At 34.9% G+C, this 19,851-nt stretch overlaps 2 protein-coding genes across 2 annotated transcripts; one reads left to right on the top strand and one right to left on the bottom strand.

The window, feature by feature from the left end:
• Nucleotides 1-12,040: 12,040 nt before the first annotated feature.
• On the bottom strand, nucleotides 12,041-16,677 carry LOC108768956 (uncharacterized protein YJR142W). The gene is made up of 6 exons (XM_018519681.1): nucleotides 16,612-16,677; nucleotides 14,239-14,355; nucleotides 13,466-13,563; nucleotides 13,182-13,386; nucleotides 12,484-12,963; nucleotides 12,041-12,383 (listed from the first exon to the last, which is right to left on the bottom strand). The coding sequence occupies exons 2-6, from the start codon at nucleotides 14,312-14,314 to the stop codon at nucleotides 12,259-12,261; spliced, it is 984 nt and encodes a 327-aa protein (XP_018375183.1). The 5' UTR covers nucleotides 14,315-14,355; nucleotides 16,612-16,677; the 3' UTR covers nucleotides 12,041-12,258.
• A 102-nt stretch (nucleotides 16,678-16,779) lies between these two features.
• Nucleotides 16,780-18,095, top strand: LOC108768957 (probable rRNA-processing protein EBP2 homolog). Its single transcript, XM_018519682.1, has 3 exons — nucleotides 16,780-16,855; nucleotides 16,937-17,023; nucleotides 17,115-18,095. The coding sequence occupies exons 1-3, from the start codon at nucleotides 16,805-16,807 to the stop codon at nucleotides 17,928-17,930; spliced, it is 954 nt and encodes a 317-aa protein (XP_018375184.1). The 5' UTR covers nucleotides 16,780-16,804; the 3' UTR covers nucleotides 17,931-18,095.
• Nucleotides 18,096-19,851: the final 1,756 nt, after the last annotated feature.

The raw sequence follows: 19,851 nt of genomic DNA, 5'->3' as shown, positions 1-19,851 counted from the left end.
CATTGTTAAATTGAAGGATTTCTTTGCGCGACGCAGCGAGTCGGCGCGTCTTTCATTTCACGCAAGAGAAATGGAATAAGAGTATCAAACATCAAGAATTATGGAATTTATTTACAATTCGATGAAGAAGGAGATCGAATCTATTCTCACATTTGAAATGCTATTCCACAGATCCGACTTATGCAATAGAGAAATTTTGTTTCACTGTATAATGTTTGCAATCATTATACATAATAGACAGTTGCTCCTGCATTCTGAAAAATATCTGTAAGATGAGAATTTAACATCATGGACGTCTATGTAATTTTCACCGTGTTGATGTTAATATTAACAACAAAACAATGAGATTTTAACAGCAGGTATTTTAAATCCACACCTGATAACGTTGATATAAACACTAGAGATTTAAAATCCACATTATGAAAGTGTTAATATTAACACCAACATGATAAAAATATAAACCCCGCATAATTAAATCTACACCGATTTTTTATTTAAAAATTGTGTAACTCACAGTTTATTTTAATATGTTATTAGAATTTAATAGATACAGAGAGTATGGACAATCGCTACTCTAAAAATCAGAAAGTTCAGATAACGTCTCGCGAAGATTAAGCAGCAGAGGTCTGAATTTTAGATATATTAAGATCATAATGGTTGTATCAATACAGCTGGTAAGCTAAATGAACTCACGATAGCGTTGGTGCAAGATACGTGTGAATAATTAATCGATTTTTCTCAGCCGTCGTTTTACTTCGATTGGCTTTTATGTCAACTTTTCAATCGTCAAAAGCGCGAGCGAAGCACGGCACAGCTGGAGTGAAATGCTGCCTTGTTCGGGTCGTATGCCAAACATTCCATTACACAAGCGGAGGACCGTGTGTCAGAGTTATGATATACAATCCAAAAAGGAGAATACCTTTGGTATCTTTAAAAAGAGGTGAGAGATCATTTATAACCGTACTCCATACGTACGAATCTATCGCGACGATTTACGAGAGCGATAAGCGTGACTTCACCGCGAGGTATGCGGCGATCTTTATCAGCAAACGTAAGTGAGACACATAACAGGTATAATCGCGGTGATTGAACCACACGGACTATCTAATCGCGGTGTGTCGCACAGGGAGTTTCCGAAATGCTTCAGCTGATAAATTTCGCGAATATCGCCGGGTGACAGCAGAACCTGGTATCATACGTTCTTAAACTTTAATCTCAATATTGCAAGTAATTTTAAGAATAAATACTTCATACACAGAAGTTTGTAATGTTACTGATATATTGCTGAAATGTCGCAATGTTGCTGCAACATTGCTGGAATGATCTACATTGTATGGGTCCCTATATATTTAAGAACACGATGAAGCGAAATATTAGCGATGCTACAGTTTCCTTTCAACAGCGCCGTTTGAGAGATCAGTGATAACTCAAACAACACCTAGTCTAGAAGACCGCTTTATAATGTCTTTTAAATAGAATCGTATTCATAGTCGTGATTCAACTTGAGATCCGATTAGAGCTAGGTTTAAATCAGTCTTTCATTTGAAAAATGTTTCTTAAATCACAATAATAAATAAGCCCTAGCTCGCTGAAATGAGGGTCGATCGTGGATCGATCTACAATTATAAATACAGAAGTCTGACGTATATTCCAAGACAAACGTCTTTTAGACCGGTATTTATAGTTCATACTTATTTCAAGACCAACTTAAGTAATGTACTAAATGGCTAATACGGCTCTGTGATTAGTTTGTAACTTGAAACTGTTAGGGCCTTATAAATATAAGAACTGACTATGAATATCGGTCTTGCACACGTTTTTCGTCTGGGAAGCTACGTTCGTAGAATTATTTGCCGTCGATTAAACGGACGCGAAATGTCAATTAAAATGTCTCATATCATCAGTCATCGTTCAGTACAAATATACACGTACAAATATATACAATTTTTCGAAAGGAGGCCTCACCTAACTGAATCGAATTGAAACGCGTTTCTGAGCAGCGCGTGCTCCTAAATGTGTTCTCGGAGCAATGTTAGGCCGCTATTTCATTTATACGTTTTCGTCGTACGACAAATTTTTCAAGCCTGTTGATCGGCTATAGGATAGAAAGATTCGAGGACCTCTCTGTCCTGCACACATTTGTCGTATGACAAAATAATGCACAAATGAAATAGCAGCCATACGCTCCTACACGCGGTTTCAGAGCACCATCCGCCCCGAGGTGAAATTCTACGAGAGACTACCGGTAATTTCAACGGATTGGGGACCAGAAGATCCAGGCTTATACTAAAAAAACTTACCTCTAATGCTGTCACCAGGCCATCCGCCGCGATCAGCAACAGGAGCAACGCACTCTTTAGCAACACACGGTTCTTCATCTCGCCGTTGGCCGTCTGTCGCGACCGGCAAGGAGTCACTTCTCGACCTCTTCGCCCTCTTCCTGACTGACCCTCTTTCTCTCTCTCTCTCTCTCTCTGTCTCTCTTCCTACCGCGCCGTATTCGTCCCTCTTTCTCTTTCTCTCTCGCTCGCTCTTTCTCTCGATCGGCACTGCGGGACACCTCAGCGACGTTGGTACATGGCGAGACGGGCGAAGGAAGAACAATTCCTCCAAGGACACGCAGAAGGAATTTGCCCTCTTATTCCGATGTCGGATGATGTTCGCGGAGAGAACTTCCTTCTCTCGGCGGTCCTCGCGGGATTCTCTCGCGCGAAACGTCCGCGGGCGCGCGGGCGGACGAGATGGACGGAAGTTGACGGTAGGACCGACGGGACTCGGGACCGGAAATCGCGAGCGCACGACGAAAGGGATTTTTCTGCCTTTTCTCTCTTTCTTCCTTTCTTTCTCTCTCTCCGTTCGTTCTCTTTCCTAGAAACTTGTCGCCGAGGAGGCCGCGACCACGCCGTGGCCCAACAACACCGTACCGGCGTTCGGTAGCGTCTGAGAGGCCGAGCGCACCGACAAGATAAAACTTTTTCAAAAGCCCCCGTGGTTTTCCCTCTCCTCACACGCCGCGGGTCCGACTCTTTCTCTCTCTCTCGCCACTCGCTCTCTTCGTCCCGCGTTCGCGGCTCGACTTCCTCTTTCTCCACGTTGGATTCTCTCTCCACCAGGAGGAGAGTTCGTCTTTCCCCCTCTTCCTATTCGCTCCCTCTATCACCGTCACTCATTCTCTCTCCCTCCCTCTCTTTGTATTTCGCCAACGCGATCTCGCGGTCTCTCCCACCGCGCGCCGCAGATCGGCACGTTCTCTCCCTCCTCCGGATTCTTTGATCCGCCGTCTCGCTCTATCAGATTCCTCTCCCGCGTCGATTATCTCTCTCTCGCTCCCTCTCTCCCTTTCTCTCCCTCTTCCGATCCCCACTGCCGCACACGCGGTGGACGCGCTGTCTCCCTTGGTCCAACGTCCTCCGGAATTCTCTTCTCGTTTCCACCGTGGTCAAAGTTGTTCCTTGCCGCTGTACCCGTCGTCGGGCAGCGGGGAGACCGTTTAGGAGGAGGCGGTCGACTCGTGGCTCGCGGGCGAAGATCACGGCTCTACGTTTTCACGCCCGCACTCTTCGCGATACAGGGATGCTTCGCGATACCGCCGAGGTATTGTCGATCTATCATCGATAACGAACACTCTTCGTATCGTTATTTTGTTTTTAGTTGAAACTTGAACTGTATCCAAATGTAATCGCAAAGCCAGGAAATCGTGCAGTTTAATCGTGTAACTGTTTATCGCGTAGTTTTTGAATACGGTTAATAGTTTTTGAATAAAATAGCAGAAAGTTAAAATATACTATAATGTATAAGTAAGCGCAATTTTTGACAGAGAGAGTTATTATATCGTTTAATAACACGACTCTTTATACGTGCAGCTTAAATGTAACTCGATTGCATTTTATATCTGAATTATGTCAGTACATCGGATTCAGCCATAACCACGAAAAATTTGAAATTTTAAACGTATTCGGTATTAAAAAATGTATAAGAAATGCTTGATATACTCCGATCGATATTCTATAATTATATTATTAATACGGAATACTTCTGACACTGTTTGCGAAACTTGCTTTTAATTAATTGGACATTTAAGTTATCTAATTTAATCAATACTTAGTAGAATCATGTATAAAATCAAATATAAAATGTTTGAGGTTGTATTATAAAGTTATTTAATATTAAAAATTGGAGCATTTCAAGCTGTACCAGATTTCTGGAGTATAGCGGTAATGATACCTTGACCTTTTTGCTAATTTTCAGTAAATTTAAAATTTACTGTTGTAAATTTAATTGCCAAACACGTTTAATTTTTTAAATTTAATTACTACAGAAGTGAAAAAAAAAGAATGCTTTGTTAATTCAATTTCTGAACAAGTTGTTTCAAAATTCCGTATAAAAAATCTTATTATATAATACAATGTTATTGATTTTATGAATGATTTTATAGCAAATCTTGTATGTGAAGCATGTGGATATTATGTCAAGTTATTCCGTGACACGTATATAATATGAATTTACATGTTTTGCAATGTAACCGGATGCGAGAGAAGCTTTCTATCACTAGCCCCGTTATTTTAATTATGGGAATATCACTGAAAAAAATGATGTTCTGTCGTGAATTCGTATAGCTTCGAAATGTTCCTTTCTTTGTCGCATTTATCGTCTTAAAAGTGCTCAGCAACGGACCTGAAAGAGATGAATTTTTTTTAAACGGGTCAAGCATCACCAAGCAGTCGCTTCATCGTCGTTATTCGCACTCCGTCCCATTCTGCGTTGCACTCGTTTTGCGGCTATTCAATAAACGAGATGCATCTGTTAGCATATGCGCGAAATCTCATAGTATTCTCGATATAGATTGTAGGCCGAATACGCGCGCGGTGCTTCCTCGCAAATCGATGACGATCGATGCCATGATTATCATGAAATGGTTACACAAGCACACAAAAATAGTCTATTCTTATACATTTCGATGCTCTAAAATTAAATCCGATATCCAAATTGTTCCATTTTCACGTCACGTTTTTATCAACAAGAAATAACTATTTTTTAGAATTTTTAGAGTGGAAACTCCTATTTTCCAGTATTTTTAGAGTCGTTTATAGCCTAGTTATTTAGATGTGTGCATGCTGAAATAAAGAAGAAAGTAAGTTTAACGATAATATGCAAGCAGGTAAGCTTATAAAGTTAATATGCAAGTTGGTAGGTTAAAGAATACTGAAAATCGAGATATCTTCCGTCAATAAAAAACATGACGTAATGAAGCAATTTGAATATTAAATTCGGTTTCAGAGTCAAAATATATAAAAATATCTAATGGCCCCTAACCTTCGGATTAAAAAAATTTGTTTATATGCTAATATTATTTTAACAAATACTGTGATACATAATTCACAACGAAAATAAACAAAAGAGAATTGAGGCAATCAAAGTTTAAAGTTAGTCATAAAAGAAATATTTTAAAATATAGCGTATGTGTATTTAAAGATTCAAGAAAATATAAAAAATTCAAAGATAAAAAAAGAATTGTAGAATTTTAAAGTTTACAGCTTGATTGTGTACCATGGTGGTAAAAATCATACAGTACAATAAAAGTTTAATGTTGTGGAATGCAATTTCATACAGTACTTACAACTATATTTCATTACTAAAACTTTCATGTATTATAGAAGAATATGTATATACTTTCATATTATTATAGACATATAAAACTTCCTATATTTTTGTAATTTCAATGTACGATTGTATTATCTTTTTTTTATTGTTTTCCATTATTATTTGATCATAATATGGTTCACAATTTATTATTCTCTGTAATATCTCCTAATGGTAATTCAGTAGGAGTCGTAAATTAATGTTAATAATTATAAGTTATTATATTATAATTAATAATTATATGCTTTACATAAAATACTTTCTGTTTGTGGCTATGTAAAAAAAATATCTTGGTACTGTTAAATTGCATTAAAACTAAAGGAATGTTGACCGCGATCGAACAACAAATCTTGAAACTCTTGCTGACAAAGATTAATCTTGCCGATCGTGAGATTAAGCTACACGGACGGCACATGAATCGTGTAAACAGGCACGTGGAAGGGAATCGCGAAAGGGTGCGACATGAACACAGAGGCTATCATCGTAAGGTTATCGATATAATACCAAAATAAATCTCAAGAGAAACGTAACAAACCCGTTAACCCGTTGATTTATGATGCGACAGCCGTATGGTTCACGATCGCACGTGCCTCTCACAAAGTATCGAATACGAGCGTCCCTTTTTTCACAATCCATGATTTTGTTTCACGCTCATTTACCGAATATGACATAATTGAAAATCACTATCGTAAGTTTTTATATAATGGAGTGTGACAAGAATTTTATAATAGTAGCGATAACAAACATGTGCGTAGCCTTTAAAATAATGTATATTTGTCATTATGCATATAATTCATCATTTAAATGCAACCTTTGTTCAGCGACATATCAAACTGTTTTCTCGTAAACATATTTCTTGTTAAAAAGTGACATAATTTTTTCTTTAAAAAAAATTTTTTTAAATATAATTCTTTATAATTTCTTAAATTTTTATCTTAATTTTCTTGAAAATTGGGATTCTATTAGATTTCAACAAAAAAAAAAATAAGATTTTATTATTCGTTCATATTTCTGAAGAATAGTTTATCAAAATATTTTATTTTAATTATCTATTTTACTGAATCTACATTTTAGACGATTTTAATTTGCAACAAAATTATCTTTATAATTTTATGTGTTAATCTTATGTGTTTCAAAATAAAATATTCAAAAAGTCAGAAAACATTGACGTATATATATATATATATCTATATAAACAAATTATATACACAAATCGAAATTATATGAAATTATAAACAACGTCTAATCTTGGCATCTAATAGAAATTATATATAGATTGTTTATAAATAAAAATTATTCACAATATCGATATTGGTATAACAAAAATTATTGCGAGCAGAATATCACGTACACTGAAAAAAATGATGTTATGTTAATAGCATTATTTTAATTAAAAATAACTTTGTCAATTCAAACACACACACACACACATCCTACTTAGCACAACACGCGTGCAAAGCGCTTTGGGACCACGTTCTTGCGACTGTACCTCCCAAAACTGCTGTCAGTTATGCACTTTCATTACATGTGAATAACGACAGATTTCAAGTTACACTGATCAAAAAAATGATTATGCGCGTAAAAAGCATTTATCCTGCGCTGATTGAATGCGCGTTTACATCACTTTCTGAACGTTTTACAGGCACTGTTGTGCTATGTGAAAAATACTGTAAACGTGCTATAAAATTGGATTTATTCTGCGCTGATTGTATACGTTTATAATGCGCTTTTCATAGTGGATTTTGAAAGCGCTTTTAAAGCGCTAATGTGCTTTTAAAGCGCTAAAAAACTGCTAGAATCATACACTTGCATAAGCCCTTTTTTAGCGCTTTATAATCACTGTTGTGCTACGTGTGGGACACAACACACATAAATAATATTATATTAATAAAACAAATACGCCATGCTCTTGTTTGATAAAATTTGTTTTGATAAAATTTTATTTGTTTCATTAATACTATTATTAAATTAATAGAATATTTTCAATTAAAAAATAATGATATATAATATAACATCATTTTTCTTCAGAGTATATATATATATATATATATATATATATATTTCAGTGCAATTAAAACACTAAGATTAATTTAAATAAAATATTTAAATAGAAAGAAAAAAACTGTCAGTTGAAAAACAATTAAAATATTTTATGGAAAATTTTATTACTTTTAAGTAATGAAAAAGAGATTATAGAGTCGAACAAAATCCATGTAGAAATTATTTAAATTAAAGAAGCAAAAGCGAAGTGAATTATTTAATTAATTATTTATGAATGAATCCGTGATACCAGTACACAATAAATAGTAGATAGAAATTGAGTTTACGGCAAGAAGCGAATAAGCGTATATCGATCGAAATTGTTTTAATGCTTGAATTATGTCATTGGCTCAAGGAAACTATGGGGTCAATTTGGTTATTCGTCGAATGAAAGATCGGGAGTGTTAAAGATGCCGGCGCCGTCAGACGCTCGTTTATTTTTATTAAACGCGAAAATGTTAGCGAATATTCAACGCAATGTATTCATAGCTAAATCTTTAAATAGAAACAATTGATAACTACGATAGTTTCATTTACATTGTTCTCAAGAATGATTATCAACCGCTTAACTTTCTAATCATTGATTCATTTGCGTTTTCCACATGCTTTATACGTTTAAGAGCCTAAGTTTAATGATAATTCCAAATGATGCAATTAAATACATAAATAATTAAATTGGAACAGATTTGAAAATATCACGTATGTACATATTTGGTCTCGTATTAAAATTCAAGCAACACGATCGAAGAGTGCGCGATGTTTAGAATATCACGTTTATCGTAATGTTCAATTACAAATGTTATTTTATTATCACACACGTGTTGTCGATACATGTGGTTACGTTATACCATCGTCAGTTAAACATAGTGAATAGCAAAATATACATATCGCGACGTATCCACATCTTCGCTTACGGACAGAAATAATCTTGATGAAGAAAAAATAACTACAACCGGATTTTGCACGCTAGAATAATGAAATTAACGTAGCAACAATAAGCGATAAGAATCACAATGTAATAAAAAGCCAGTCCAAATATTTCTCATTGTTTATGTAAGTACAATTATCTGATTCTAGAACTACACACTTCTTACATTTTTAGCTACATCTTCGATGCAATCGATATTATCAAGATTTTTACTAAACAGATTGAGCATAGCAATCCGCAACTTTATACAACTTTTGCAAAATACGGGAGCATAGAATAACAACATATACAGTCAGAGTTGATTAAAACCTCATATGGAGTTTGCAATAATCTCCCGAAAATGTGCAGGAGTAAATTGTATTTTACCTCAAATATAACAAATCTTTTTTGTATTCTAAAAAATATTTGTTCGTTTCAGGATAATAATTTCATTAGTAATAAATATGCACGATTATCCTTTCAGAATATTAAAACCGGCACATGTAACGAATATATGTCGAAGTTTCTTTAATCCAAGATAACATTTCTCAAAGGAAATAACAATTTATTATGTTTTATTATCCTTTTTTCTTCAAATAGCCACGGAAATAATTATTTTTAAAATAAATATTAAAATATATATTTAGGAAAACGTTGATATAAATTATTGATCTTTTCAAATTGTTTTATTTTTTGGAATTAAAAATAATCATCAAAATTTAAAATTGAATATTAAATCTTTCACAGAAATGTTTATATTACTTCGGAAGATTTTTCAGACTCTGCACCTTTTTTAACTAATGTCATTAATCGGTCGTGCCTATTGCGAAGAAGCTTCGTATTTTATACGATGATTCAAACAGCGGCATCATTTAATCAGGTCACGAGCCGTGTTGCGTGCTTATTAATTTAATCACATTAAATGCGAAAAAATAGGCGGCTCGCAAATTTTTTGGATGCTCTTTCTCACAATCGATACATACTTAGGCTGCAACGAAGAGTAAAAGCTAAGAACGCACAAGCTGATTAAGTGTTATGTGATCGCATACGACAGTCACTCATAGTTACAATAGTAGTCCATGTATGCAAAATAACATAAATCTTGCAAAATCTCTTCACATAACAATCTGTAGTTAAACCAGTTTCATTGTTAATCGGAGTACAAACTTCCGTCTTAAATGCGAAATTCCTTATTACTGCATCGGAGTTAAATAATAGATTAGCATGTTCGGCCATGTAATGTAATACTATTTTATTCATGCAATAAACATATAACCAGTCCTATCCATCCCTATCACAAAACTGAATCATAGTAGGAAACAAAATCTCACTTAAGGTAAATGTATCACAAATATTGTGTCTGATGACCAGATTAATGTTATAAGAGAGAAAGAGAGACAGAGAGAGAGAGAGAGAGAGAGAGAGAAAGAGAGAGAAAGAGAGTGATAAAGATGAGCGTGACTAGTATATTGTTACATTATCGTCATTACAAAAGTATTAAACTTATAAAATCTACAACGCGTAGTTTGGTTAATTCTTATAAGATTTGACTGCAAAAACATGTTAAACTAACAATTCTATAATTATCGCAATGTCAATTCATTGGCATATATGCAAGAGATATATTACGAAAAATTATATTCTCGAAAAAATTCAAAGATTACACTACTTCAGTTATTCTACAGAATATTTTATATTTTATAAAAAATTTTTAATGTCTGAAACCGATATACATTTCCCGAATAGAATTCCCAGATATTTGTAAACTTGTAATTTTTGGCATGGTACAGATGTTTTCATGATTCTTGTGCAGAAATGCGATAATTTATTACGAGATTAATATATATTTTATCATAACTAATATTTTTATAACAAATACATGATATTGAATTTTACACTCATACACGTAATGCGTTTTGTAATAATGAATTTAACACGAATATTAACAGATCAATTATATGAATAAGTATATACGTATGCTCTCTTTTTATGAGGTATATATAACAATTTTTAAAAACACGATGTAAAATATATCACATGAATGGCGTTAATAACAAATAGTCAATGATGATTTTCGCAATTCATCGTTATAAAGCGATAATATAGTATTAATGCAATATACAACTCGATAAACTGCCATTGTAAAAGTAGAGATGAAAGATATAAATAAATATTATATACAGCTAAAATGTATGATATACTCATATGTAATAATATTGAAACATTATCTATTTATCTTCGAATATCAATGAGAACATAATACAACGTAATTATTTACTCTCTAAAACTTTTAGAGTAAATCTCACTTTTTGAAAAGTGAATCTCATTTCACTCTTAAAAAGATTGAAAATTGAACTATTATTTTTTCAAGACTGGCTTAAAATTTTCATTCTTTTGGATGAGAGATTCCATTCCAAAGAACTTAGAGAGTAATATTAATCTTATTTTAAACAAAATCCATTAAAAATGTTATCCATTAAGAATAAAGATTATAATTATGTTTTTGTGCTTCTCACTTGTACAGTCACTGATGTATTAATATAAATAGTATTTAAATTTTCAAATGTGGAAGTACTTAACATGTAATTAAATTCATAAAATATTAGCATATGATAAATAATATAAATGCTTTCAATCCTTCTTTACAAAATTACTAGTAAAGAAAAGTGCTAAATTGATCGAGACAATAAAATTCAATTGAACACAAAGTCAGCACATGATCAGACTGTAAATTTTGTTTGATCTATTAAAAAAGTACACGATATATATTCATTTTTATAATACTGTAAATGCAATCTTAGTGTTATGCTGACTCTCGCATTAATAATTCCAAGCTGTGTGTATTGCAAGATTTAATGTGTATATGAAGATATTAATTATAATTATTTAAAAAAACTTTTTACTTTTTTTTCAGTTCCTAAACGCAATCTTATCGATAAACTTATTATCTGGAATGCTGCGTTCATAATACTTTTGCTTCGACTTTCGTAAGTTAATTTCATTATTTAATCGATACTTGCTTTTATTACAATGCATCTGTTCAGTTGACAAGCACGATATTAATATAATTGGTATATAATTTTATTGTGCTAAATAATGGCAGGTTAAGTTGAAAAATGTCTCAAACATAGCATAATTTGTAAAACTTATCTTTTTATAGAAAAAAACGAAAGAATTATATAGATGGAAGAAATTATCTTTAAAATTTTGACGAGTCACGTATAAATGTTATTGATTAATACTTCACTTCGTCATACAAAAGATTTCTATATAAAAACTTGTAGCTTTTTTCTTTTATGAATCACACAAACTTGTATAGATAAAAGAAAAACTTGTTATAAAAGTCTCATAAACGTGTCACTATTGATGCAGTTAATAAAGCGTATTGTTTCTTTTTTTTTTCGTTGTTAATTTAATATACGCAATTAAAATGAATCCAGAAAATATGGCCAACTCAATAGAAGTATGTTTTATCTATAAATCCATAGTCCTCTTTATAAATTATGATTTTTATAAATTATAAAAAGCTCTTTACGTCTTACATGTGTACAACTGTATGTAATATGAGATTTTTCAATACTTGTCCAATGAAGAAACATAAAAAAGGAACGTCATTCATTTCATTCAATTCATAGCCATTAGCACAGTATAAATTAAAAGCCTAGCGAAACTTAAACTTTTTCTAAAGCATCGATCGCTTCACCATTAGCCATTCTATTACTAGCTTTGTGTCGATGATTGTACATAGTCTGCAGAGGTACATGAAGTAACTCCACAATCTGTATAAAGTTAGGCTCTGCAACAAAAGCAAATAAACAAATTAGTATTATACAGCACTTCCGATCAGTTGTATTTAACAATTTTTGAATGAATTACATGCAATCAGCCTATCTTACCGTTCTCTGCTGTAATGTATCCATGTCTAATTAAGAAGTCAAGGGCAACTGGTACAGAAGTGGTTTTGAAATGTGGGGAAAGTATCCTCTCTAAGCATTCACTAACGGGGAGTAATTCGAAGGTCTCTACTTCTCCATCACTATTGTTCGGTACAAAGTCGGGCGGCAGTTCAAGATCATATACAAATTCCGTGTTGGGAAACAGACCCCTCTCACTTTCGAAGAAGAACGATACGCAGCCAGCGCTCTTAAGCTTAGCAATGAGATGATTCGGAATACCAGCTTCTTCACCAGCTTCTTTTATCGCGGTTTCATTTATACCATAACCAACACTCAATCCACCACTCACCATACTATCCCAATATGCTGGCCATGTCTGTTTATTCGGACTACGCTTTTGTAACCATATTGACAAGCCCTTGACGGGATCCATTACGTAGCCGTTTATATCCACTCCATATTTCCGAATTCCAAATAGACCTGTTATTTCAAAAAGCACATATAAGGTACTATAATTATGATTTATTTATTTCATTTTCTTTTAGAACCATTGCACACACAAAAAAAAACTTAAACAATAAGAAATTTTCTACTGCTTAAGTTATGGCCTTATCGTCTCTATCGTGATTGACCCCAATTCGCTTGACTGTTTATGATTTATTACTTAAGCTTTTTTGTGTCATGGTTTTTATACTTACATGTAGCCGAACGATCCATCTTAAACAATGGTAGCGTATTAAATTGTGCACGCACTTCGTAGCATTCCTCTCTCCAGCCTCGTAATGTTACAAACTTCCCACCGGCCATCCATTCCCTTAATACTTCATCGACGCGTGCACTTCTTTCAGTATAATCCCTAAAGGCTGGATTTAATTGCACATATTCGGGATGTACTTGAAATACCTTAAAAATTAATGTTGCATTATGCATGTCTTAACAAAAATATAAATGTATTGATAAAAAAAGAATAAAATAAACTCACTTGAGGATGATTTAATATTTCCTTCATCACATCCGGACGAACAAGTCCGATTTGCTGTCCGTCGACAATAAAAGCTCTGCATTCTCCTGCATGTAAACCTAAGGAATAAATGTATTCTTTCGTAATTTATAGAAATATAACTTCTGTCCTACATATATTATAATTTTGTCAACATATAATGCAAGAATATTTATTATAAAAAAAAAAATTGATTGCTGTTGGAAAATTATGTTTGGAAAAGAGACTAGAGTATCAGCATAGGAAATAATTGTATTTTATACAAGTTTCCAAATGTAAACTTAGCTAAGTAGTTGCATTTCTCTCAGAAGTAAGCTATATAGTAAGTATAATCAAAGTTTTCGCAATGCGTGGCGATCTCCCTAGATTAGCATACTCAAAACAAGGTCAATTAGGCTGATTAGGCGTATCTGTCGTTACAAAAAAAAGTTTAAGGTAATTTTGGAGCAGTTATTCCGCGGGATAGGCCGTCCGTCATCGACGACGCAAAACGCGATGACGGGGACGCGGCGGAGGCGCGCGCGGCCCGTCGATAATCGCTCCCGTGATTCGTGTCGGGATCCTCGTTTTTTTTTCTTCTCCACCCTATTATTTTCCACCGAAAGGCGAACGGCAAATACACACACGAGCGCGAAATCGATATTCTCGACGATCCGCGCGAACGGCGTTCGCCGTTCGTCCCCGTCGATGACGCGGCCGGGAGACGCGTCGCCGGGGATAATACGTAGCGACGCGGACCGTCGCGTAACGCTTACCTGACAGGTAGAAGCAATTGAACTTGTTGGCGAGTTTCATTAAACGTGACATCGGCTTTTTATCGTTATCCGCCATGATGTTACGTCGTTGTCATCCGGCCAGCTGCGACGAAAATCCTGGCATCGAGCACATAACGCGTGTCAGACAGGCGCCCCAGGAGACGGTGCTTTCCGCGGAGACTATTGTGGACTGTTGCGCCCCACGGGCGGCGCGCGCCACGATTGGCCGGTCTCTCGGCGGCGCGAGCTGCGTCAGCCAATCGGCGCCCGTCACTCTGCCGCTGCTCTGCCGCTGCTCTGCGCTACGCCGGACACCGCTACGCCGCCGCTCTCGTTCAATCGGCATATAACCGAGGACGGCCGAAGCGTAACGACGAAATGGAGGGAACGCAAGAATTTCGATTACGGAATCAAGCGGAATCGATCTCCCCTTCGTCGCGAGACTAAACTAAAACGTAATCGCTTTTATTATTTACTTCAATTTCTCGTCTTGACCTCTTATAATCTTCTCCTTATCGTACCTTTTATTTTCTCGAGTATGAGGGGTAGATACGAATTTATCGCGGGTAATATGGCGCACGAGCGCGCATACGGGTGTGTCTCTCGGAAACGCCGAGGTCTTTTTCGCGAAGGTCTCTCGATGACTCGGTGAGTTTTGAACAGTCTTGATATCGTCGAGTATTTAGCGAAATGATTAAGAGTACGGTCAATACTTTTATATCGCTGGCTTTTTTTTTGCGCAATGCGCGTAGCTGCTGAATTTGAGACTCGTCAAGGCTATTGTATACAGTCGAATGCAAAAGTATGTAACGCACAACTACGAATTTGCGCCATTGCGAGGTTTGCGTCTTTTTTTTTCATTTTCATCTCTTTCGGAAATATTCTACACGCGATTCTGTCTCAAATAAAATAATAAGTCACGATAATGCCGAAAATATGTCAGGATAATATCAAAATGATTAAAAGTGACTTTCAGTTTTAATCATTTCGGAGCCATTTTAATGTTGCGCGATTGTGTTCTGCTTAGGATGCATTTATAAAACACGACAATATCGTAACTGTTTCCAAGGAGAGCAAGAAAGTTAAAATAATGTCAAATTGACATCATATTAACCGATTATTAATAGAATTTATGTATACAGTAATTATACTTTTGTTATGATTCGTTTTAATGTGACATTATTTTGACTTTCTTGTTCTCCTTGGCCGCATTCAACAGAACGTTTATTTTGCAACTGATCGAAAGTTTTCTTCGTGTTGATTGAATTAACTGTACTTTTAAAACACCAAAATTATTCAAAAATAGGGCTGTTCCACTCTCACGCCAATTCCCAATAGCCTTTTTTTTACATTTTAATTGTCAAGAGTTATATATTAGTTTTATTTATTGGTTTGTATTGGTAGTTATCCAGTCGACACAAACTAGAAGTAACATATCAATATATTATAATTTCGCATTCAACGATGTAATTTATATAATATTACTACGTGTTGTGCTACATTTATATTGTTGAGTGCGAAATTATAACATTGTTGTTATGTTATTTTTAGTTGGTGTCCGATTAGATATCTTGTACACGATGAATTTCGATTCAAGAAAAAACTATACTTATTAGTTTATTTCTTTTTTTATAATTTTAGGTTTAGAGGAATATAGTCCTATCTTATTGTTAGCGAAAGAAACTTCCAACAGTTGCAAAATAAACATTTTGCCGGCCATTTTTAATAGTGCAATAGTTTCTAGTTTTTCTTAGTATTATATGCTGCATTAGAGAATAAATAGAAAATTATAATTGCATGATCGTGTACCAAGAGTATACACACAAAAGTCTCGAGAGTATATATATAAAAGTCGAAAGAGAGTATACATATAAAATTTATCTATTTCCTTATCTGAACGTTTCCATTTTAAATTATTCTCACTTGCATCGTAAATGGAAATTAAGACACGTAATGCAAGTTTAATTCCTGATAAACTGGTCTGCGAGAAAAATACGACGCGACTTCGACTTTGATTAATTTATTTTAACGCAAATAAAAGTATTAATTCCTTTGTTGTTGAACATGTGGAAAAAGATTAAATATCGGGTATTACGAATCGTATAATCGCAAATTTTTCTGCTGCGAAAAATTATTTTGCTGATTGAATTAATTAACGTAATTAGGATTCGAGATAAAACGTTATCGTTAAAACGATTGATGAACAAAAATTATTTTTCGACTGTGGAAGAAAATTCTCTTTGTATCAAATATCGACTTGATAAAAAATGATTCTTTATCGCCTGTTTTCACATCGCGATGTCTTTGAGAGATAACAATTTTATTGAAAAAAGAAAGTATCTTTCTCTTTCTTGCCAATTGTTGATATTTTACCTTATGAATAAATTTCCAGATTGCTCCACTAGATGTCGCTAGAAGTATCGTCGAGAATTCGAAATCCGCGTCCGTGGAATTGGAGTTTGAGAGTGGCGTTGGTTCGTTGGTTGGCGTGTTATTCTCGAATCGGTTAGGAGCACGTCCTACTGGTTAATCACAATTAAATAAAGATAATAGTAAATTATTCGCAATGTCGGAAACATCAGAATCAGACTCAGAGTACAATTCGTCCGATGAGGAGGTGAGTATCACGATTTCCTTGTGTGGTTACCACTTATATCATGCGTATTCTAACCTAACCTCGCTTAACTCACGTGTCTAGCTACAAGAAGCCTTCGCGAAGGGATTACTAAAGTCAGGGCTCAACGTAGCGGTCGAGACGAGTGGCAAGCAATCCAAGAATTACGTCGTGAGTGATTCTTTTATTAGAAATTACTACAGTACATTTTGGAATTCTTTTATTGTAACATAACCTAACTTTTCCTGTAAATAAATTGTAGAATCACATGAAGCACAAATTGGATGAAATAAAGCTGAACTTGCCATGGATTGAGAGACTGGATATGGTAAATGCACTTGCACCATTGGCACCAGAATTGGCGCTTCAAGTACAAGAGCAAGAAGTAAGACGGGCTAAGCAGCTACAAGGAAATAGAAAGTTACCTCAATACAAGCCGTCTGAGGATCCTGTTCTGAATGACTTTCGTAGAGAGAACATGTTTCACCGTCAAGCTCAAGGTGCTGTTATGGAAGGTATTAATAGGTTAAAGAAGCTTGGCATATCGATATCTAGACCAGATGATTATTTTGCTGAGATGGCCAAATCTGACGAGCACATGCAAAAAGTGCGAGAAAATCTGATGAAGAAGCAGGTAATGGCGCAAAGATCGGAAAAAGTAAGACAATTGAGACAACAGAAGAAGGTTGGGAAGCAAATGCAAGTCGAGGCAACTTTAAAGAAACACGCAGAGAAAAGAAAATTGATGGAAGAGGTTAAAAAATATCGCAAAGGTATACGAAAGGATCTCGATTTTTTGGATGATAAGAAGAAACCTCAAGGTAGACCACAAGATAAATCACACGTAAATCGCAAGATAAATCCGAAGGCGCAGTTAAAGATGCAAATGAAGGCTGCCAAATTTGGTTATGGAGGTAAAAAGCGCCGTAGCAAATGGAATACAAGGAGCAGTTCGGCCGATGTTTCTGAGTATAGACGACCAGAGAAACCAAAAGAAGGCAGAAGAGGAAAAGGTGGAAAGGGAAAGCAAAGATTAGGCAAGAATCGTAGAATGCAAATGAAAGCAAAGAGGAAGTGAAGGAACTTCAGTCAGTAAGTATTGCCAGTAATAATCATATGTTACATATTATGTTATATGATTATTACATATTGCGTTTTTTTGTACAAAATTATATGATAAAATAAATTACATGATACTGTTCACTTTCCTATCTTACCTGTCATCCAGAAATTTAGCGAGACATTGAAAAACACAACCGTCGGTGTCAATTTTTTTCGCAATTTGACCCGAACTTTTCTGCATTAAAATTTTATTCCAAACGCTCCGACGTTCAGATTCATAAATGTGTCGTGCAAATTTATGGTATGGTTTGCTTCATTTTTGACATTAATAATTATTAATTAATAAATAATGTTAAATATTTTGATGATGATAATTAATAAGTGATGTTAAATATTTTATTTTAATAATTATTTATTACGCAGTTACTAATCGACTCAGTCGACGACTTTAAAATTAGAATTAAAATTTTATCGATCGCGCGTATCGCGCGAGTTCCAATTGAAAACCGCGACAAAGAATTGTCTCCCTTAAATTTCCGCCTGTACAATAGCGGGAAAGAGCGCGCCTCGACGCGAAATTCGCGCTGCAGAATTCGATCACCTAACACATGTCCCGCATTAGACAATCCGTTGTATGTACACACGGTGCTACACGCGTAGGATGCCGATTACAACGTCTATTACACCCTCCCGTGAATCGTGCGCAGTGCGCACCGATACACACGTATGCGACGCGCTCTCGCGATGCTCCTCATTCCCCGTGCCGTGCGAATGATCCGCCGTTTCCGCCGGCTATCGATGGTTGATCCATCGATGGATGGATATATCCCGACATCGATAACGATCCAGACCTGTCGTCGTTCCTCTTGTAGACCGGGTCTATCATTTGGACGTGCCTTGGCGAGCGCGGATTGAAAATTTGAGGGGTGCACCGTACGTGCACATGCAGGAGGCATACCTATATACTAGTAACTGAGTGATCTAAAGAGATAGAAAAAATTTATTCTATACGTGGGTTTACTGTATAAATAAGACGGAATTTAATTCTGAGAATTAATTAATGTTTAAAAGTAAAGCATATTAGAATATCACACTTTTATTCTATCCTAGATAATAAAAGACTTTAGATTTCTAGTAAAATTTAGATAGAATCTTTGAATTAATTTTAAGATAAGACGTGCTTAAATTAACTTGTTATTTTAATTTCTGTCACATTGTCAAGTTGAAGCGAAATGATATTATAAATTAAAGCGTTATCTCAAGTGACGTAATTGTCAAACTTGGATATACCTATCCGAATCACCCGGTACGAACGCGCTTCACGTCCGTTCGGATTGTCGAAGTACGAGGTGGTTCGCAGAATACTGGATAATACGTGTGATTGGGCTCTGAATGTATACAACTTGTTATTTGACGAGCGGAAATACCCTGTTGCGAGTTGCGTACATAAGGCTCGTATCCTCCGTCCGCGGGCCTGGATGTATGCACGTTATATATACATATATAACACCTACATTGCATTATGCAAGGTGTGCATACGTTGCGTGATTGTATACGCTCTCCAACTCTAAATAAATACATAAAAATAATACTTTTAAAAAATAATAACTATATACATATATTAAAGGGCATAGTTAATTACACAGCTAATTATATATGAATTTTAGATGAATCTGAAATAATTTCGGAATGAAATTTCACTTTTTAGTAACAATTTTGTGCAATTAAATTTATGAAATTTCTGCGCAGTGTAGAGAATCTATAATTTATACACGGAAAGGGTGGGTTTAAGGGTGGCTAAAATATCAAAATTTAGTTAGGTTTAAAAATAATTTTGTTGAACCAATCAAAATATAATAATTATAGGGGGATCTTAACTATGGCGAGCAGTTTTGACGTTCTAACAATCAATTTGAATGTCCTACACAGTTATTATT

The sequence above is a fragment of the Trachymyrmex cornetzi genome, unplaced genomic scaffold, assembly GCF_001594075.2.
Source record: "Trachymyrmex cornetzi isolate Tcor2-1 unplaced genomic scaffold, Tcor1.1 scaffold83, whole genome shotgun sequence".
In the NCBI taxonomy this organism is placed as follows: Eukaryota; Metazoa; Arthropoda; class Insecta; order Hymenoptera; family Formicidae; genus Trachymyrmex; species Trachymyrmex cornetzi.
This window is presented reverse-complemented; position numbering and strand designations above follow the sequence as displayed.